The sequence below is a fragment of the Rhipicephalus microplus genome, chromosome 3 (genome assembly GCF_043290135.1).
Source record: "Rhipicephalus microplus isolate Deutch F79 chromosome 3, USDA_Rmic, whole genome shotgun sequence".
Classification (NCBI taxonomy): Eukaryota; Metazoa; Arthropoda; class Arachnida; order Ixodida; family Ixodidae; genus Rhipicephalus; species Rhipicephalus microplus.
In genome coordinates, this window is record NC_134702.1 from 160,117,683 (window position 1) to 160,140,247 (window position 22,565).

Below are 22,565 nucleotides of genomic sequence, written 5' to 3' on the forward strand. Positions count from 1 at the left end.
AATCATGGGATCTCTTGTTGTGTCTCTTGCTTACTGGATCGACAGTATGCACTTCATCAGTATTTTTGCAATATATCTTGAGTAATCATTGACACGTACCTCTGGGCTTGCTGGATACCCACTACGTCTGAGGTACACGGTATAGTCTGAAGTTTTTGCAGTTTGATAACATAGCTAACCACACACCAGTCCAGTAGCTACAGCTATGTCGCAGGATTGAGAAATAAGCATATTCTGATTGAACTAAGTCATTATAATAAACGTGGTAATTGTGACTGTGCCACGCTGGAGATGAGTCATTCACATATGTTCGAGCGAATATTTCTAACGGGATCACCTGCCGAAAGAAAGCTGTGGTCGTTCCGCACAAATGAAAGCACAAGTACTAATATCTTGACAAAAACAAAATGCACTTGTAAGTTTGTTTGCTTTCTATGCTTAGTAGCCTTCATTATATGCTATTAAATGTGTACAATAGCCATCGTAAATAGTGAACAATAAAAATATGTGCCTTCTCCTCGTTATGTTACAATATGTGTTTTTTTTTTATTATTCTCGCTTCTAAAGCACAGCAGGACAGCCCATAAATATCAAACACAAAGTCCACGAACTGTTTACTTCTTAGTTTTTTTATTACTAGCGTCATTTGAACAAGTCCAAAAACAAGTCCACGAGCACGCAGCCTCAGCAAAGTGCAGTTTTGTTTAGTTAATATTCTTAGCAGCAAAAAAAACATTACATCGTTCTTATGGACGAAGTTTCTGGAGATGTGTTCCAAGCTTGTGTAGTTGCTTCCAGTGTTCGTTAGGCTGCTGGCAGTGGTGGCATTGGAAGGGCCTGGTTCACATATTCCCCCAGTGTTATCCGATTTGCTTTCGCTTATCGGAGGATTGTTAATCAGCTGCGTCTTCTCAAATATCTACGGCGCTTGCTGTACTTGACACGCAGTATAAATTTGAGCTCACTGAGTGAGCTCTATATCTTATAAAACAACACTTATAATGACACTCGTTTCGAAACGATTCCATGTCCCGAAAAATTTGCAGTCTCGAGAGAATCTCACATCCTCTTGCGAGATCTTGAGCACACGTTTGACGCGAAGCCACGATCAGGACCAGGCGTGTGCACACTGCTGTGAAACACCCGTCGTAATGAAGAAACCTGCTCCGGCGACGCACATTCCCTCGTTGCAAAGTGGGACTCGTTGCAAGTACCTGCCAAGCTTCTTTATTTCCCGGCTATACGGTCCTGCTTAACATTTTATGCTCAGTTCATCACGTTTTTCCCGAAAGTAACCTGAAGTATTCCGGCAGCGCTTCTATATAATTCACACTCACGCTCAAGGAGTGTCCCACAGAAGCCTGAAACCACTGCCTTCTCTCCTTTCTCTTCTTCCCTTTGAAAGAAGAATCACCAGTATCTTCCAAGTCCTGTTTTCATTGTATTCATGGACCTCTGCTCAGTGGCGGTTCTGACTCTGCATGTCACTCCATGCCACGTCTCACGCGCTGGCTCTAGGCTGAGTGACCGTTCAGGAGGTGCGCCGCTCTACACGACTTGTACAAATGTGAGGTTGTACAGTTGAGAGCGGCGTTGTATGTAGGGCTGCGGCTGTCACTGGAAGCTGTCGTTGTCGTGTAAACGTCGTCTCATGAGCGGTTGGCATCTGTGTAGACTGGTTCGCTCTGCGTCGCGAACAAGCGACTGGTTGCGAATCGCCGATCGGTTTCTTTCTCACAGAGGCAGAGGTCTACGTGTCGACGGCTCAACAAAGCTGTGCCTGTAGTCCCTGCTCTTCTTCTGGTTGTGTTGCCTCGAGGGTTCTGGCTGTTGCTGCTGTGGCTGATGGTGTGGCTGGTACGTCCTTGACTCGGGAAGTACCATCTGCCTAGACGACGCCGACTGCCGGTGGCCAGGTGGGTGTTGCTGCTGTTGCGAAAACGGCCTCTGCTGGTGTGGCACTTGTCCGTTGCGGTATGGCTGCGGCGTCTGGGCCTGGCGTTGTGGCGTATGTGGCTGGCGGTGCTTCTGAGGCAGTGCACCGAAAACCGCTGCTGGAGGGGCTGAGGCGGCCGGGAAGGAGACTGGTCGCCGGTTTCTGCGCTGCTCCCGCTGACGATGTGGTTCGGCGGGCCACTCATCATCAGATGACGAGTCGAGCTCACGGGGCAGAAGCTCGTCGGAGCCGATACCGCTGCTTGACTTGGAGCCACCCTCGGGCCTGGTTGAAGACCTCTTGCATACTGTCCCATAGTCCTTGGGAGGCAGCAGAAGCGGGCCGCGGTCGGGGTTGCTCAGTTTCTCGCGTAGTTCGGCGGCCAGAGACGCGTACAGGCTCGCCATCCGGTCACTGGATGTGGCTGAGCCTACCGATGCCGCGCCGTGGACCGCAGGAGGCAGAACTGCGGCGGGCCTTCGGGGTGGCGACGTGGCGAGGCCCTCTTCTTCCTCCTCCTCGGAGACGTCGCTGCGGTCCTCGGAACCGTCTTCGGTCCTTCCGTCGGAGGGCATACGTGGAGGACCCGAATGGTGGTGGTGATGGAACGAGTGCTCGCGCAGCAATCCCTTGGCTGCCAGCCGATGTTCAATCTCACGGAACTTGGTTTGGTTGTCGGGCCGCTCGACGAGCTGCTGCAGCTGCTGGCGCAGCATGGTGGCCGTCTCGGGAGAATCACAGCGATAGACGTGCACGTGCACGGGGCACCTGGTGACCGGGTTGTAGAGCAGCAAGATGCAGCACACCAGGTCACCATCCTGGTGCACACACGTGACTGAGTGCTGTGGGATCAGGTGCTTCACCTGCTCCATCTTGCCTCGAACGCCACGAGCGATGTTCTGCACCATCTTGATGCCTTTACCGCTGACCTGTAGTGTACAAAAAATGAATAATACGCACGTATAATTAACAGCGGTCGGAATACAAGCTGCGTTTTCCGTTATGACAAGTGCGATACGGCTTCAACCACGCATCGCGGAGTATAGTACGTCATCTTCGTCAGGCATTTTATTACGCAGCTCAGGGTCTACACCAATATGAAGTGGTGAAGTCACGTGAGCTTCTTCGAGCAACCCTTCACTTACGGCAAGTGAAATCAACACAAAAAGAGGGTTGTAGCACAAAGTTCTCTAGTCTGCTTGACATCGGTTTCAGTCGTTGGACCAGATCTCTACTTTTTTCGTAAATGTTCAACAAAATTGTTCTAATTTCCCGTGTACCGATGAACACGCAGATATGAGTCTCATTGTAACAGCGCCCCAGAGAGGAAGAGATGTTACAAACACCGTAACAACCTGCTCGCATTATATTTTCGCTAGTATTTAATAAGAAATGATTCCATTACAAAGAGCCTAGAAACTTTTTATGGCCACTTTTAAAATCAGAAGCAAACAACGCGAACACAGCGCAGCAAAAAAATAGCTCTCAAGAGCCTTGCCATACATTCAGCCTCCACTGTGGTCACCCATACAGCTACCGTCGAGGAATATTTTCATGAGCTGCTTTAATTCATAACGGATGCCGTATGTTGGAATGATGTCGTGCTATCTGCGCTATTCTTTACGAAAGGAAAAGAAAACTAGCCCGGCTACGGGTATCACTTGGTTGAAGAACCTTTTTATACAGAAGAGCTATTTTCCTACTTTCAGAGCCCTAAATGTATCGTATGCACACATCTCGACTTCATCGTATACGAACAGGTTATCATTCCTAATATTCGAATATATCTATTACCCGTCACTATATATTATGCACGGAAAGCAGCCTTTTCACGAATATCCTAAATGTCTGAACAAAACTTTTGAAGGGTGTCACGTCTCGGGTAGTCGGCTGTGTTGTCGAAAAGTAGCAGAATTGCGAGCACACATCGAAAATGGATATTAAAGTAAAACAATAAATTAGTTTTGACCAATAGATTATACTCGAAAAGCTCAAATACCGGCAATTTCTTTGCGATAAGTTCATCAATAGATTAGAAAATAATTGTAATGAATGTCAAAGGTCCCACTTTTTCAGTTTCCTGCCGTAATTTCTGTTGGAATCATGAATAACTCTTTTTTATACTATGGTCATAGTGCTCAACTAAACTTTCAGAAACTTGGTATGTCAAGTCTCTCGGATGACAAGTGATCATGCAGGGGCCTGGGGGGGGGGGGAGAGGACACTGAAATGTTTCCAGGCCACTATCTCTTGTATTGCTGTGGGAACATGGCCTGTGATCTTTTGACCCACCCTGTACTTTCATTTTATCGCTGTAGAACTAGGTAGACGCAAACAGACAGTATCATAATTTATGACGTGATGGTTGCGGGAACTTCACGTTGGCGTCACCACACGCATTTTTGCGCGTTTTTTTTTGCTTACCAAGCGTTTTCGCACCGCATGCATGTGATTCGTGGTATCTTGACAGAGAAATTTACAAATGCGACAAAAAACCGTTTTTTGTGTTTAGTTCTCGTGCAAGGTATATACGACGCGGCTCACCTGTAGAGTTACCTTGGGCGGCTCGACTTCCCGTTCCCGTTCCAGCAAGAACCGCAGCACGGGTCCGATGTACTCCAGTCCTCGGAGACCGCGGGACTCCTTGGCCCCCAGGAACCACACGTAGTACGACTGCTTCTTCATCTCTTTGGCGCCCTTACGGAACGCCATGGCACTACACCACGAGGTGACTGACGCGTCCTAGAAGAGTCTTAGCCCGTGGGGGGACACTGAACGTCGCAAGGAGCAAGCACAAGCCCATCAGGGCTTCATGATCCTCTCCGCTTTGACGCCTTAGTGCAACGGCACAAGTTGACAACGGCCGCTGCGTGCGAGCTCTCGTGGAAGTTTCTGTTGGTCTTTCACGCCTCGACGATGGTCAGTCCGGTTCGATGCCCACAGCTCAACCTGCAATCAGAAAAGAGAGGATTTCTATTGTAGGCCAATGGGTTGATGGACCACGCAAAAAGAAACAAAAGTTGCTCAACGCCCCTGAGAAGACGCTTCTAGCCCCTTTTCTCCACGCTTGCACGAACTGGTGTCACAAATTATAGACACGTATGGCGTGGCGTCGAAGGGTCGAAAGGCTGCGACACGCTGGGATGGGTCAATCCGTATAGACCACCCATTTCTTTTTTTCGTCTTTTGAGCACACTTAAGCGTGCATCGTGCACTCTTTACAAAGGGGTTGACGCATCAGCATCGTGTCTGACATTTCGGCCGTGCGCGAAGATTAAAAGGCGCGAATTTGATACATTGAGGCATTGGGTGGCGTGCCTTGATTATAGGACGTGGACAAGGGAATATGCGCACGCATCGAGCCGAAATGTAGGACATGTATTCCTCCAGTCGTTCGGCGGCCACACTTCATCGCACACGGAAACTCTGACACGTCTTGAAACACAACTGCCATGAAAATGCCATCTATGATGAACGTCCACGCACTTTAGCGAAAAGGGGCGGTCGTTTATCCTGCATAGCGGTTTGGAACCTGCCCTCCTTTATCGCGAAGTGCTGTAACAAAGAGAGTTAGAGTTGGAGGGAAGGAAATGATGAGATGTGAACCCCGTGTGCATTTGGTTTATACACCACAATGAGGACACCACAACTCTACCAAAATAGAAAGGAGGTAGCTATAGCTCTATAGATACTTTTAGTTCCACACCCACTCCATCAAGAATTGATGGGACATGTTGACATGAGTGAAGTAGTTAGTTTAAAGCAATACAATGTGGCCAGTGGTTAGGCGCAAGCACTAGCGGTACATAGGTACTTGCACCGAAGCACATATGCAGTGACTTCTAAGAAATTCTAAAGGAAATTTTAAAGTATCTAAACACGGAATTTGACCAATGCCGTTTTTTGGCGATTCCACTGTTGTCAAGCTTTATATCAAAAGTTCGTAAGTTTTCGTCAGCTGGTTAGGTTTCTCATTTTTGTGACACCATCGCAGAGACGATTTCTTTACTTCACAATTTTTTACCATCGGCCGCTGCGTTTGTAGCGACCACCTGATCATCTGATCGGTGAACACATAACCCGAGTACCCTTGGTCTGCGATCAGATGTGCTGCGGATATGCGAGCGCAGGTCGTACTACATAAAGCCACAAACTTAGCGATTTCTTGCCGCAGCGCTGCAAACCCATGTTTCCTAGTGATGTATCGTTTTTACATTGATGTACATTCAACAGCAAAACTTTGCGGGCTGTGCAGCGCGTGGAGAGTGGCGGAAAACTGCATTGCTGCTCCGTCTACCATGCCGCGGAATGATGTCGAGGCTACCGTACGCGGCCTCGGTGATTAGCAACGGCACGTTTAGACAACGCGCCACTGCTGGATCTAATCTCAGAAGCCATCGCCGATAACCTCGACACAATGGTGCACGTCATGGTAGGTGGCGCAGCAGTGCAGTTTTCCACCGCTCCGCCACGCGCTGCACGTCCCGCAATCTTTTGCTGCCGATTGTACCTATTCGTTCTTATTTTGTTTTAAGTTTGTATGTAGGTGTAACTGTCACTGTGCTATCGTGGGCCCTTGTAATAAACGTGACAGGCTCATAAAGCTAGTGGAAGACAGCTTTGATTCACCGCTGCTCTGTTGGTTTGGAAAAGGGACAAAAATAAAATGTATTATTTGAACTGCAAAACTTTTTATCAAAATATAGTGACAAAGTGACATACAACATCTTGGAAGCCATAAGCATTGACCGGTGCGGTGAATCGTGCATCAGTGCATCATCAGTACAACTAAGAGAAAACAAAAAGGTACACGCACAACAACGATTAATCAGGAAGTTAAATGAATAATTTGAGAGAACTGCACAAAATTATCAAGGGCCATAAAAATGTGTAAAACAACAATTTTTGAGTTGCTATAGCCCGAAGGCATCTCTTCTATCTTCCTTCGTCTTCGTCGGTACGTATGGCGGGTAATCCTCTTCACAAGAAACTTCAGTGTGCGCAAATAACGGGCTGAGAGAATAATCCGCTCCTTACCACATCGCGTCCCACCCCATATAGCTTGCTGCTGTTTGCACAGAATCGTTAATGCAATTCGCAAGTTTTACGTCCGAGCAGACACCACCGTTTGAAGTGATATTTACGACAAAGTTCAGCGCGCTAGGTACGGTAGTCAAGAAGGTGAACCAGATCGTACTCTGGGTATCGCACGTTCTAGCAGAACTGATTTAGGATGGACAGGAAGAAGCGTTATCAGCGACACGCTCCGTTCAGTGGATCGAGTTCGACACTGTGCTATTAGGAAAAGCACGCGGGCGTGTCCGAGTATACGCACCAACCCACGCCGTACACTACAGAATCAGCGCCATGCCAGACGGGCTATATCGCTCCAGAGACCTCACCTGCGCCGGATCTATAGAGCATCCGGCCACGCAAGCTGTCGCATCTGGAATCCGGCTCAACGTTATCGGGAGCGAAGGCCGACGTGTCTCCCCCTCCCCCCTCTTTTTTTCTTCTTGTTCGATTCTTTCTCTCCCTTTCGTGGCTTGTCTAACGGTATGCCGTGGCCGTTCGGCAGGAGAAGGAAGCCTTCCGATCCAGCCTCCTACATAACTTCTTACTGTCAGGCGTGCCGACGCCAGGCATTGCGGGGTACGCTTCGTTACGCCGGTCGCGCTCGCCGCCGACAACGACGTCTTGCAGACGGCGCCGGTCTGCTCTTCTTCGGCGGTCATGGCCGAATGAACCCGATGCTAACGTCCCACGGAAGAACTCGACGCGGACTGTCCTAGGAACGTCCCATATACGTACGTGTACGAAACAGCAGCCGTTTCGATAATACCATCCGCGTGCCTCGGGTGCCGGGGACTCCAGATAATCGTTGCAGAATGAACTTTAATTAAAATGGATGCCGATAAATAAGTGGCACGCACAAAAAGGCACAGACGTTGTGCAGGAAACGAGAATCCATAGGGACATCATTGATAACGCCACAGATTATTATGTCATGCATTACGCAAGTCTAGACGTTTTCTTTGCAATTGTTTACGTAGTTTTGGTTGCGTAAGGCAGCTCACAGGTGCGCAAATAATCGCGCGAGGGTATATTATCACACGTTCGTCTGCTTATATTTAGGGCACAAGCTGTGAGAGGTTCCCAAAATATTAATCAAGTAAGCCACCCGTACGCGCACGTAAAAAAAAGAAGGGTTCGCACGTTTTATTTCATCAGATTGTCGCCTGCAATGCGCGGAATTCGGAAACACCGTGATAACGGAGGCCAATCATGGGTACAAAAAGGGGCAAGACGTCCCTTAAGCGAATCAAAATGAATATTGTCCCATCCCTACATTTCGTTTCATAATATACCAGGTGTACGCCCACACAGGGATATGAACGAGCCTAAAATCAAAGGCAGCGTGGTGAGCATGAGACGTTAGTCAATCTGGCTTCTTATTGATCAGATCACGCTCAGCGTCACGCTATTCACTGAATTAAAATAAGGAAGCGTGCTTGAAAAATTGCCACGTTGACCTGACGAAAATCACACTATTAGACTGTCCAGACTGTTTGAAATGTTAAAATGCATCATGCACGGTGTACGAAATATTGAGTATAAGTAATATATATACGTAGTTTAGCAGATACACATTGTGGTATGTGTAAGTTACGTAATATAGCACGTACGTTATTGAATACGTGAGTACTGTGTGCATGAGGCTATAAGATATATGCATCAAGAGAGAGAAGGAATGATATGGAAGGAAACGTAGTGAAAGTAAGTAGTCTAGGGTGAGCGGTTGGCTACATGCATCTACAACGAGCCTCTTGTAAAACCATATCGCTGTATACAAGAGAAGAAGAGGGTAGTTCGTACCTCTTTCTAGCACCAACCTTCCAAAGTTTTCGTAACGCACAAGATTTTACTTCACTCTGCCATGGCCGCCTCCTATCTGACCTCATATCCGCCTGAATGCAGAGAACAGAGCGTATCCTTCGACACATCCCCGCTTCGTCGGCTCACAGCAGGCAGACAAACAGGGGCACCTCTGTGGTGGGCGCTTCTTTGTCGTGCAATCGTAATATCGTAATCCTCTTTTCCGTCCTTGCATCGGCATAGCACCCGGTGAATTAATCCGGCGCACCTGATATTACGCAGCAATTTCTCGTGACAAGAGTCCCCGGATCGCACGCTTAGTTCACGGCCATCCGCATGACTGCACCAGCCACCAGCTTCGTGTCTACGAATGAAAAAAAAAAGCAGGTTGCGTTACCGCAGCCTCGCTCGACTGTTGTGAACGTTTCTTTTCCTTGCGGCAACATAAAACGCACGAAATAAAAAAAGAAGCTGAAGGAGCAAAAGAACAAAAAGAAAAGAATACCAGGTCGATATGCCTGTAAGCAAGAAATCAACAAGTATGGGCGCTTGAAGAAGAAAAACGGGTCGGAAGGCCTGCCTTCAATACGTAATACTTCTAGTGGCTACGGTGTACGAGCCACGCGTTGCTTTAATGGGCGTGTGGCCGCCGAACAATCGCGAGGTTTCTTTTATTCTTTCTTATCTTGTCCATTGATATTCCCCCATTACCACTCGACATGAAACTTCCTTTTCCTTGCGATAGTCATGCGAGTCTTTCTCTCCTCGGAATAAAAGTAATACCTCTACTGCTCGTACGGCAGCGGTTCTAGGAAATATGTCTCTTTGTGATGTATACGGTGAGTTTTCTTCAATAAATTAGCCATTTTTCTTTCGCTTCCAATATCTTTTTTTTCTTTCCTATTTGCAGGAACGTGCGTCTTCCTTTTTATCTCTGGTGTTGGTTCACGTCGTTAGACGATTTGTACGCCAAAGAATGAGCGCAGTTTGCTTGGAGGTCGGAGGAACTGTGGGATCCCTCCTCCCGGTGCATACGTTACATTATGTATTACGTGAGCGATAGCCGTCAACTTTACGAACACTCACCGGCGCCGAACACAAGTGCTCAGCCTATACTCACGCTTGCGTAAGCACTAAACACACACACACACACACACACACACACACACAATTATCATGGTAGTGTTCGCACATAACGTTAGACAACATTTCGCCTCTTCAACTTCCAGTCACGCTGCAAATGTTAACACTTACGCACGCACATAAACACACACTAACAAAAAACACAGACTTGCACCTCGTAAATCTGCTGCTTTCGCCTCCTCAACACCCAGTCACGCTGAAAATGTTTCGTGAGTCTGCTTGCCGGGGTAAAATAATAGCCATAGCACGACCACTTGGTCCTGGCTCACATTTTTTGTGCATCTGCAGTTGCATTACCTGATCGCTTATGATGCCTGCACGCTTCCCCAGACTTGCCTTCTTTACTCTCTTTCTCTCTCTCTGTCTCTCATCTCTCGATTTCTCTCGCTCTCTGAATTCCCATGTTCCTAAGATTTTTTTTTGTTTTGTGACGTGTTTACAACCATGACGACAACTTATCTCATACTTTCACATGTATTGCATACGTTCGCCTGTATTTCAACGTATCTCAGACTTTCACCTCCTGTTTTCTCATCACTCTCTGAGTTATTGGCAAGAAATCACCGCTTCCCGTGTTTTACAGCTATCCAATATTCTACTCAGGGCTGCATCCTAAAACAACGCACTACTAAACGGTCATCTTTACTGCAGCTACGCACACAACGTGAGGTATTGAGCTGCGTTTTGGTATGTGTTTTCGACAGTTGATATTTCTGCCTTCCGCAAACACCTTGTAGGATGAGAAGAGCGCCTGCAAGAGAAGGTAATTGCCGACACGATATATTCCAGCACGTTTGCCATTGGGTTAATCGGTACGAATTGATCGTGAAATGCGGGTTCCAAAACTAACAACGAAGTACTCGAAGAGGATTCCTTTGCTTATTCTTCATATTTCTGTGGCACTTGAAGGGGTCTGGTATAGTATGCGTGGTCCAAGCACACGAGAAGCACGGCAACGGCAAAGCAGAGGCCATGGCACCGGCGAGATGCAAGCATTTCGCTCCGGAGCCATGATTTTTGTATTTCAAAGTCCCGAAGTATAGTTTCGTAAAATAGCACTAGAGGTAAATACCGTGCTACAGTTCATGGGAGCCACAACGCGTGGGTGGTACACAGATTCCCGTAAGCATCGACCCGACACAGTGGTCTTGCGGTCATGGTGTTGCACTGCTGGCTCGCAGGTCAAAGGCTCGAATCCCCACAACGGTGGCCGCATTTCCTATGAAGATCAAAACGCTTGAGATCTGTGTACTTAGAATTGGGTGCACGTAAATAAATCCCAGCTTATTGATATTTTCGGAGCCCTTCACTACGGCGTCTCTCATGATTACATGGTGGTATGGGTGCGTTCACGCTGAGTGATGATTATAAATATCGCCTCACCATTCTTAATTCACTTTCGTGTGATTCAGTATGGCCTTCATCTGCTTTGTCGGGAAAGCGAAGTTCAGCGGGTGTAGCAAAAGTTCAGCAATCCCACTGCGCCACGTTGACCCTTCTAGCCTCACCTCTTCAAATCAGCCAACACAGTTCGCAATGAATGACTCTTTCATTCGAAGCTAAAAGCCGAGAGTTATTATTTATTATTTATTTGGTTTGCATACACAAAAACACAAGGATACAGAGGAAAGAGGAAGAAAGCAAGCTGGCAACTGCCACCTGGAGGGGCACAACGCCTGCTCCCTCTTTCGGGAGGAGGGCAAAATCTAAATAAACGAAGTCACGAGAGCATTGGAAACCGCAAGCACGAAGACTACTGGCGAATACGTGTGCTACCCATCATTCGTATATGGTGAGCCATCTCAACGTCGCGCGTAGTTGCCTCTACAAAATATCGCAGGAAAATCATCGATTCCCGATGCTGTCTTCACAAAGCATTCTATTTTGTTGGCTACGTGAGAATTGGAACTCGACCAATAATCTCTTCGGAGATTTTTATATAGTCTACACTTGAAATAAAACCTTGTCTTATCTTCTTGCATGCGTGATATGTCTACACTAGAAGTTAACCTATCCCGACTGACTCACCAGTTGTGAGTGGTGTGTGCACAGTGAAATCAACTCACACGGTGTCCTTTGAGGATCCGCACGCAAGCAGGCACAAACCACAGAAAGATAAAATGAAGAAGAGGTAGGAATATTTGGGTCGTGCTTCTATGCCGTAGCATAACAGCGACGAGTGCTTCTGCTTCCGTAGTTTGGCAATTACGTGATCGGGGACACCGCATGCAAATGGGAAGATTACCGGTGCCATCCTGTCTGCACTTGCGAGTGCATAATCTGGCGGAACGGGGGCCGAAATGCGCGTGTCCCAATGCATGCCAGGTGACAGGAAGCGTGGGAAAGCTAACGGTGGATCTATATATGCTTGGCGACACCAGGACATGCTGGCTGCATGCCATGTTTTCCGTGGGAAAGAAAAAAAATTAAAGAAGGAAAAGTGGTGGGATGGCCCCACTTGCTAGCTTTGAAAGTAACGCTTTCTCATCTTAACGCAACGAGGACTGGTGCGAAGTTTTGCAAGTAGGCCCTCTAGCCGATTAGTGGACTTATATATAGCCGGGGAAACTCATTCGTCTAAAATTAGCCGTAACTACTTAAGTGGATACGCGGAATATATGAAGGCTCCTCTGATACTGCTAATTAACTTGCATTTGAAGCATATCTGTGCAGAGTTAATCGACAGCGAAGTATGTGTTACCGTACGAGCCGATTACCGTTTATAAATAGCAGGAACTTTTGACAACAAAGCGGTACGAAAGGCTGTAGGTGTGATTGTTTTCAAATGAAGAGTAATTAAAGTGGGATTGCTGCTGTTACTGACGTGAGCCAAATAATAAAGCTTTTGTCCAGTACGTCAAGTCACAAAGCACACTATTTCGACCACGGCTATTGCAGTTTTCTGGAGGAAATGGAAATTATCCGGTTATTGACTAATCATGCTATACTGTTTTCATGTGACCATAAGCGTATTCGTAAATAGAAACGTGGTTGACAAGGGAAATAAAACTGGAATAGCAGTTCTTTGAGAACAAAAAAAAAACAAATAATATTTGTTTTAGTTAGCATGACAGAAATTAAAAAAATATTACACCGTATCCACGCACGGAATGATGATGAGTGGGGCGAAACGTCCATACATTCATCCGTCCATTCGTACTTCTGTCCATGCGTCCATCCATGCGTCCATCCGTCCGTGCTTCCATCCAGGCATCCGTTCGTCCGTGCATCCGTTTGCACCTAGGAATCCTAACGGCGAGCACGAGCCGCAGCGGCCTTCTGTACCCGGCGCTCCTCGTCATCCGAGGCAGCACCATCTGGCAAGCGCACTCGTACGGTGACGATCAAGTATAATGAGTAATAACGGCAGTGATGCCATCCTAAGACAATGTTTTATCCCTAGATCAACTCTCGAAAATTCTCTGAATTACAAAAAATTGCTAGATTATACTGTTGATGTCATTATTCAGGCTAATTGGCTTTTAACTAAGTAGTAAGATTGTGCTTTTCCCTAGATTACAAATAATTCCTAGAATATATTGTTTATGTCACCATTCAGGCTAATTGACTTGTAACTATGTATTAAGCCTGAACTCTGTGGACACGTTCATCTAAATCTTCTTAACAGTAAAAATAATCACATTACCAGCCCATTATGGTCAGTGTTCTACATGTTCCGTGGAGTAACATTGTTTGCATTGACGTTACAGAGGCCTCTATATTAGGATACCAGTTCGTTAAGATGCTGTGTAGAATGTGCGTAGGAATAAATGTTGACATAAGATTAGTCTCGGTGCCCCTCGCGTTCCCTTGTGCTCCTCTGCGACAAGGATGGCGAACAGTAGAAAGCGGGGAGAGCACAAAAGATGGCGGGGACCGAGCGACTATGTGCCCTCCCCTGCCCTGATCACACACACTAATGAGATAAAAAGTCATGGTTGAGCCATCTTAGGGTACCCAACGCAAAAAAGCTGTCTATGGCATAAGCTGAAAACTATCAGTAAAGTGCTCGCAGATGACACCAGTTGCCCCAGAGACAGATTTGTCTGTCAAGACACTCGCATTGAAGACATCGATGTGTTCGTTCTGGTCAACTGCAAGACTGTAGCACATTTTACGTACCTGCAGCTTCTGAGGTGGAAGACCATTTTTAATTTTACAGATTTGCGTATCGCAATATTTTCAATAGATCTTCGTGGCGCCTCTTTTACTGGCTGACAGATGCGTTTTCTCTCTGTAATGTTATCAGCTCTCCATTTGGCAAAAATATTTACGTCACTTTTGTGCTCTCATGTAAAGAAACGATGAAAACACTGAAAATACCAGAATATGTCTTCCTGTCTGCTTTCATCTCGCCATTTCCACAATAAGGAACCCATACTATCTTGCCCAAACTTCAGTCCCACTTTCGTTCTGGTGCCCTCTAAACCTCCTGGTTAGGTTATTTCACATGAAGACATTGCTCGGCGAAGGCACGCAGTGAGCGTACGCTTGACGGTTCTTTTTTTTTCACTACAAGAGAAAATTGATCTTGTTTCGCAGAGCAGCAATCCCTCAAAGCACTGATATGCGCGTTCATGATTAAGTCCTACGACAACAGAGTTTCATCTCCCACTGTACTTGGCATACTGCAATCGCGCTTTACTGAACTGCTATTCCCTTCACTCGACGCAGAACAACACCAAGAATAATAATACCAATACCAGTAGAAGTTGCATGAAATAGCCAGAATTATCGTTATTTAGAGCCTTTTCACTTCAAAGGGCGGGATTACTAAGTAATGCCTTAAATCAGGCCGAGTAATGGGACATTTCCAGAGCCCTACAAAGATCCCTTGATCAAAGAAAAAAGACGCCAAATCTCTTGCAAAGGTCGAAAATTCATACATCTAGGAATAAATTTGTCGGGCTGGCATCACTGGATAACGTGCACGCTGGTGGAGCCCCGCACTGCCCGCACAGCAGCCCATCGGAGAGCAGCTGCACCGCCAACGCCATCTAGCGTACCTTCACCCAACCGCCATACCGTACGCATGTCTATGGGACAGTGCCCTCTCGAAAACGAGATGAAAAATGAAATGATTACAACGCCATCTAGTACATCAACCCCTAACTGCAGCTTGCATGCATCTCTATGGGATAGTGCGATCTATTGTATCAGACGAAAGACGCTACTGGTTACAGAGGACGATCGACGCCGCTCAACAACTGGCAGGGCTGAAACACGTAATGCCGACCTAAGTACGTAGTGCGCAAGTGGATCGGCAACTGTTAGAAAATGCAAAGCACACAAAACACACACACACGCCCGCACACACACACACACACACACACACACACGCGCGCGCGCGCGCGGTAAAGAAGCTTTAGTGGTCGACACTACCGCAGCCCTCCACTACGGTGGCTCTCATAATCATATCCTGGCTGAGTGATTTTAAACCACACCAATTTGTACTAAGCTTACACTTACAACACGCATAAACAGACTGCATTTCCTTATCGAACGAGCCCCTTAACCGCAGGTGTACCCATTCGCATGATGGCTTTCATATTGGTTAATTAGGGACCAATTTACCAATCTCTCCCACCGCAGATGGTACAAACACTGCTAGACCGGCAAGGAAGGAATTGCGGCAAAGCGCCGCTGTATGAGCGCTAAAGCCTGCGACGGAGCGAGGCATATCAAGAGGCCTAATAGGAACACTGAGTAATGGCTCACCGGTGGGGGCGAGATTGGCCAATGTCTACAGTGCGCACGTGTTTATGCAAATTAAGTCGTTAAGAGAGGCTCCCACTGCAGCGGCGGCTCCCCGCCGAAGTAGGCTGAATCAGTTCGCTGGCGGAAGCAATAATTAGGGGTAGAAAAAAAAACAGTTCACGTGTTGCGACTTTGGTCGAACAAGTGATTAGCGCGCGGCTTCAACTCGAGCGGCGAGCGGGTCGTCCTTGCGACGTGTGTGGTGTTGTCCAAGTCTTGATGGCGTGGTCTAGATGCAGCTTGGAAGGAACTGTGTGTGCACTGGACACGCTCGAATGGCGATTGTGTCCGGCTGTCCGGCCCTGTTAACGAGGAGTGTATAATATCGGCCTTGTCTGGCGACATTGGTCTCACGTTCTTTGGCACCGTTTTCTTTTTGCCACTTTTGCCTCGGTTTTGCTTTTTTTTTCTTTTTTTGTGCGGTTCTAACGTTGGCAGTTAAGAGACTGCGGTCGCTTCCACCCATCATTTATTTTTTTCGTTTCCTTTAATATTTCTTTCTTTACGGAGTGCTGGCGTTCCAAATTGGTTTAATCAGTCCACGTTTTAGGGGCGAACCTTCAGAAGATTTGGGTCTGTATTTCCACTGTAACCGGTTCGTAACCGCCTTTGCAAACTGCCAACTACTTCGTCCTGGAAAACATCCCACTACGCCCCATCACCGATCCACCACTTCACCGACCATAAAGCACCTTTCTCAAACAAAAACAAGAACAATGTAAGAGTTGATTTGTATATTATAGCACAGCGTTACGTCTTTCTAATGATGTGATGGGCTAACTTTCACGGGGAGCCAGCACGGTCGTCGCGCGTCAGCGAGATTCGCAGGCGTGTATGTTGGCGTTGCAGAGCTGCATTTGCAAACGGCTGCGAATAACTCAAAATAAAATTTGATTTCGTTCATATAAGGACAGTCTTACGTCTTTCTAATGGTGTAATGGGTTAAAATTTTCGGGCGAGCTATGGTTTACCGATGATCTTCCCCTCTCGAGCTTCGCCCACTTATCATTATTCATTCCGTGCATACGGCGTGATTTTCATTTCCCAAATTCGCGATTCTTTTTTCGGGCAAGGTTCGGATCGCATGGCGCGTGCGTTCCTACGTTTCACACGCTTCGCTGAGCCTTCACTGTGGCTGATAATAATTGCTATGAATTAAATTGTCCTAAACGAGGCCAACCGAGTTTTATTCTGAATAATGGCAGAGCAACCTCAAACGAAATGCTAAGAAAAAAAAGAAAGCGAAAAGAAGCGTGTGCAACAAACTGTAGAACTGCACGGGGTCAGTTAATTATTAATTGCAGCACTCCAACCTAAAACAGGTCAATCAGTTGTAGTGAAGATTTTACGGTCTATGCGTCTTTTTGTGTGGCGTTTGATTTCTTGTGCTGTGAGAAGGAATCAAGGAGCCACAAATGATCTGCAAGGGCGTTCGAACAGCGCACCACTTAATGCAATGAAGCTCCGCACGTGATTAGTAGCATCTTAAGTGACATGCTTGAATTTTTTACGCATTCGCACGTGTAGATGTTAAATTACATGTTTTGTTTTGTTACTTATGTGCATATCTGTCATGCACGGCTTTGTTTTCCTGTATGCTTTTTCGAAAAACAAATATTTCAGCTAAGAGACAGCACGCTCGTTTTGTTACGTCTTTGTCCTTAGCGCTCTATTAATACTGCATGGCAGCACCTTATCTTAGGCGGCCGCATGCGTGAGAGTCCATTGCCTAGAGCAGCCAGAGCTAGGACTATGCAGGTGACCCAAGCAGTAACATCACAGCTACCAGGCGTTCGAGTTATACCCGGCGACGGCAGAGCCAGAGGGCACAGCTTAAGGAGCAATAGATAAAATTGCGATGACATGGTAACAGTTCACCATGGTATATCGAATGTCTTATCACGAGCAAAAAGCGTCTGTAGTCTGAATATGTTCAAATGAACGCGTGTTGCGTGCGGCGGGTGAAATATTTTAATGCTGTCTTGAAAATGAGCAGAAACCGCTGATCATTAAGGGTAACTGAGTGGATTCTCAGAGAAGGCAAACGCACAAGGGGGAAAGAGAAAGTTAGGTGGCCCGATTAGATTAAAAAGTTCGCAGGTATAACGTGGCAGCAGAAAGCATGCATAAGAGCGGATTGATTGGCGGATCATGGGAGAGGCCTTTGCCCTGGAGTGGGCGTAGTCAGGCTGATGATGATGATGGTGGTGATGAGGATGGTGTCGATCAAAATCATATCACTTTTTGCGCTTCTGTCTGCCGACATCGGTGAAATTTGGCTGATTAGTGAGCGCTATACCTTACGTCCGATAACCGTGGAGATTAGAAATTGCTACATTTTAGGTTTTACGTCCTACACCCACGATCATGATCACGAGAGGCGTTGTAAATAGTAGAAGGCACCGGAAATTTCAACAACCTTGAGTTCTTCCAAGTCTTTTCACCCAAGTTTATACGTACCTTTAGCGTTATCGTGTCAAGAAAGCATCAAGCAAATCAACCAAATCTTCACGTGCATTCATGAAACGTTTTCCTCGTTTGGACCCGTAACACTATCGAAAGAACAAAAGAAGGTATACGATGACTTGTACGGCCGTCTCTCGTTATGCTTGTCCACACCTACTGCGCGACCGAGTTCACGTAGAGGTTAAGAATCATTCCAACATACGTGAAACACGTCCACGAAGGGGCCAACAGGAACATCTTGACCAAACTTGCGAAATCACTCGTAAGATCGAACCCCGGGAAGCAAAAAAAAAAAGTCTTTATGCGTTACCGGGAAACAACGCTTTCGGGGGTTACGCTTCGGCCACGCAATAGGGCACTCACGATGAATATCTCCGAGCTCGAAGAAAACGGCTTCTGTCGACGTGGGCGTAACACTTGGAAGTTGCTACAAGACGGAAGCTTGCGGTGCCTGTGCTGCCATCTTCCCGCATGTTACAGCACACCCTTAAGTAGAGACACATCTTGCATCCATTTATACGCGACCGCATTTCTCGTGTATTGCGTTCACTCCGGAGGTTACGGGGTTATTTGGAGCATGCGTATACAAGAGAATTGGAAGGAACACGAAGAGATTAAAGGTAAGAGGATCGTCTGAGGGCGGAAACGGGGTTACCGGATGCTGGAGAGATGAGCGTATATAGATGTATAGAGATCTTGGCGGAAGTAGTACTCTGTCTCATCGTTTTGTCTTTACCCAGTGATGCAACAAGAAACAAGACATCGCGCGAGAGGCAGACCGGAATCTGTAACAGCGTTGCGAAAGAAGATTCTCGCAATTTAGAGCTGCGCAACCAAATACGCGCGCTACGTGCATTGCAGAAAGAAAAAAAAGCTAAGAAGGACGCTCTTGTGATCTGGCAAAGCTAGGCCAACTAACGCCTTCCGACACCACTTTCTTACTATAGAGCCCGGTACCTCCTGGCACAGGGCGCCCCATTAGCCCCACCAGCAGATGCAACGCGCAGTCCCACCAGCAGATGACCCAAGTGAGCCGACCAATGGTAGCGCATTCCCATCACGTGACCAGCGCCTTTTTGTCCCTTGAAATGTATAAGCGTTGTCTTGAAGATTGTCACATCATGCTCCTCCTATATTGTGCTCTTTTTTTCATGGTGCGCTACAGTACGCTCACAAGCGCTGTTCATGCTCTTCCGTATTTCCGACTGGCGAGCCACTGAGGCCGCGTGACAGGCATCGCCTCCACGAATACAGTTTATATGAACTATATATATAGACACTCGTGAGGCGCGTATCTGCGGTGGCAACCGGAAGAGTCACGCAATCGGCCCGCATTTGTTGCGTACTGTCTACGCAATACACGCAGGGCGCACGTATCTGAAGAAGCGGGTCGACGCAGGCGTTTCGCGAACAAGACTGCTTGGCGAGATATGGCCGTGCGAGGACGTACAGCGAACCACTTTCCCAGAGCAAGGAGCGCGCTCTTGTAGCACACACGGGAGATGCAGTGGCGGCGGCCCGCTGAACCCGGATGTGTCTGCTATGTTACGCCAGCGCGAACCTCCCTGATCTCATTCGTTATTATTATCATACGGCACCGTCTTGAGACAGCCAGGACATATAGCACGGAAAACACGTGCGCTACTGGAACACACACATGCGTCTCTGATTTATCCCGCGTGAAACGAAATGAACGGACCACTTTGTTGAAGACGTAGTGAAGAGTATAGTCATCGGCGAGTGACTAAGAATTCATTCGCAGTTCCAGGGAACTGGGCATCTGGATGCCACTCTCTGAGCGTCTGGGTACCTTTAAGATGATATAGTGCCAGATGATATAGACAGATTTGTCAGCTGAATGGGTTGCGTTGCATGACACACAATATAGTTGCCCTTAAGCAGCTTACATAAATTTAGTTATAAGTGATCAAGAAATAGATTTCGCCCCGCCGTGGTGGCCTAGTGGCTAAGGTACTCGGCTGCTGACCCGCAGGTCACGGGATCGAATCCCGGCTGCGGCGGCTGAATTTCCGATGGAGGCGGAAATGTTGTAGGCCCGTGTGCTCAGATTTGGGTGCACGTTAAAGGACCCCACGTAATCGAAATTTCCGGAGCCCTCCACTACGGCGTCTCTCATAATCATATGGTGGTTTTGGGACGTTAGCCTCACAAATCAATGAATCAAGATATAGGTTTCAAAAAATCGGTACAGTGTAAAATTTTTTTCATCATGTTATGATTCGCATATTACAAAACATGTCCATCAATGTTTCCCGTTAGAATGTAGGAAACAAGGGTATTTTTTTTCTGATGAAGGCATGATGGTAGGTATTTTTCTAGGACTTCATCAAACTGCGTGCAATTGTGAGAGTTATTGGGACACCATATCACTTTACCTTGACCTTCATCTTTCTTGCCTTACAACTGTCCTGGTGCTTGCACACGTTCCCCTCGAGGATGAAGACGAACAAAATGCAGCTACAGAAAAGCATTACTGGAGCAAAAAATACCATCAAAAATATCAACAGAAGTGATCTGTAGACAAACTGCCGTCATAATTGAGGTCGCATACCGTAACACCAAAAGTATTACTGACAGTTTTTATGTATACATAATCAGTACGAAGGTGCGGTCGTATTTGTATTTGCCGAGTGTCGCTTTTTAATACCTGTGGAATAAAATGCGCTTTATCAGATCCCACCAATAATATCACGCCACGCCATCAGCTATAACACGTCTACACCTCATGAAAACCGGAGACGTTGTGAGGCAGGGAAGAAGAGCGTACTTCATGCGCCTTTTTCGGCGTTAATCCAACAAACCAACTTGCAAGCAAACCCACTGCTGCCCGTTGGTTTACCCGCGAAGTCTTTCGCGCCGATAAACAAAAAAAATGTTACGTCCTACCATCAGACTAATAACAATTCGACGTCCGTATGTCAGCTCTGCTGTTTTACCCTTGCCCCAAATGTCAAATCAATTTTTAGGATAATATGCTATTCCGATCCCCCCCCCCTTAAAACCATGAGACCATGCTGCACTTGTCTCTTCTAATTAAGCAAAAGTGTAGTTTGCGTACCCGGATGTGGCCTCCAAGCATCACAAAACACGATCGTTCTCTTAACGTCCCGTTAGCGTATGTGTTAGCGTATGTGTGCGACCAGGACGCACACATACGCTAACTGGTCGGCCCTGCAACTATATACTGGCATAACCAGTCGAGCTAGATGACGTTTCTCTCATACATGAACGCACACCGACGCAGTCTGTAGCGACAAACGCGAGGGAAAGACGAATGGGCACAAGACAACGCTGCTGGCCACAGTCTCGCTGACATACTCTTTTTTTTTTGCGCAAGTTTGCAACGTGGGAAGCCAGCCGTTTCTTGGGCGAAATATAGCCTCGTCCGTTTTCACGCCGACTTAGTTGCGCCACGGCCGAGAGCTTCCTGTCCATAATGTTAAGGACCTTATTGCCCGCCCGAGTAAGAACATCCGCCGCCACGGAGTGTATATAGTGTCCGGCTTTCTTGAGAGCATCAGCAAACAAAGCTCTCGTGTTTTATTTCAAGCGGTTTGCGAAACGTAGCGCATGCACGAAAAAAACACATCTGCGCCCATCGCAACCGCCGAAGGAAGAAGTCTTGCTCTTCTTCTTGGCCTCAGCCTCAGCGTGTGCATTACGCGCGGAAACGCATACGAAAAAAGTGCATTATGGCGCATTTCACATCGTGCCGGTTCATGGCATGACCTCCATGCATTCGCGCGTGTACACGTGACAGCTTGTGAAAGACGGCCTTCTTGATGCGCGCACTTAGGCCATGGTCGAGTTTTGTTTATACAAACGCACGTAAGCACAGAAATGCAAATGTTAGCGATAAAGCACGTACAAGCTACGTCAATGGCACTCTTTATTCGTTTGTTGTTGGCACAGAAGTACGAGTGTATACGTTTCCCGATCGGGCTTGTTTGTTCGTCGCGTCTCCACAAGCCTCACAGCCTTCCAAAGCGACCTACACAGCATCGTTTAGGGATAGAGAGAGAGAGAGAGAGAAATGTCATACAGAAAGGCAGAGAGGTTACCCGGAAAACAATTGCTTGGTTTGCTGTTCTACGCTGGGGGAGGCGTAAGAGGAGACAGAAAAGTAAAGAGGAAGGTAAGTAGAAACACATACAGAGAGACTCACGGCATTCCAAGATTGATTTTTCAAAAAATGCCTAGTCGTGGAAGCGTGCAAACACTGCTGCACAGGACTGCCTTTGAGGGCTGTATACTGAAGGTACTGATACAGAACTTGTGCAATAGTTTAGTCAGTGCCGCAAAGGTCACACGCCGCGCTGTCTGCCCATCTGATGTGGCAGTGTTGTTTGTGCTGCCATTTACCTTC

At 47.1% G+C, this 22,565-nt stretch overlaps 1 protein-coding gene across 1 annotated transcript in view; it reads right to left on the minus strand.

Moving 5' to 3' along the window:
* Window positions 1–613: 613 nt before the first annotated feature.
* Window positions 614–22,565, minus strand: part of LOC119169876 (uncharacterized) — a 154,139-nt gene continuing 132,187 nt past the window's right edge. The window contains exons 4-5 of the mRNA XM_075890384.1: window positions 4,481–4,885; window positions 614–2,865 (exon numbers count right to left, since the gene is read on the minus strand). Coding sequence (XP_075746499.1) covers window positions 1,735–2,865; window positions 4,481–4,648 — 1,299 coding nt within the window. The 5' untranslated portion in view covers window positions 4,649–4,885 and the 3' untranslated portion in view covers window positions 614–1,734. The remainder of the gene's footprint in view (window positions 2,866–4,480; window positions 4,886–22,565) is intronic.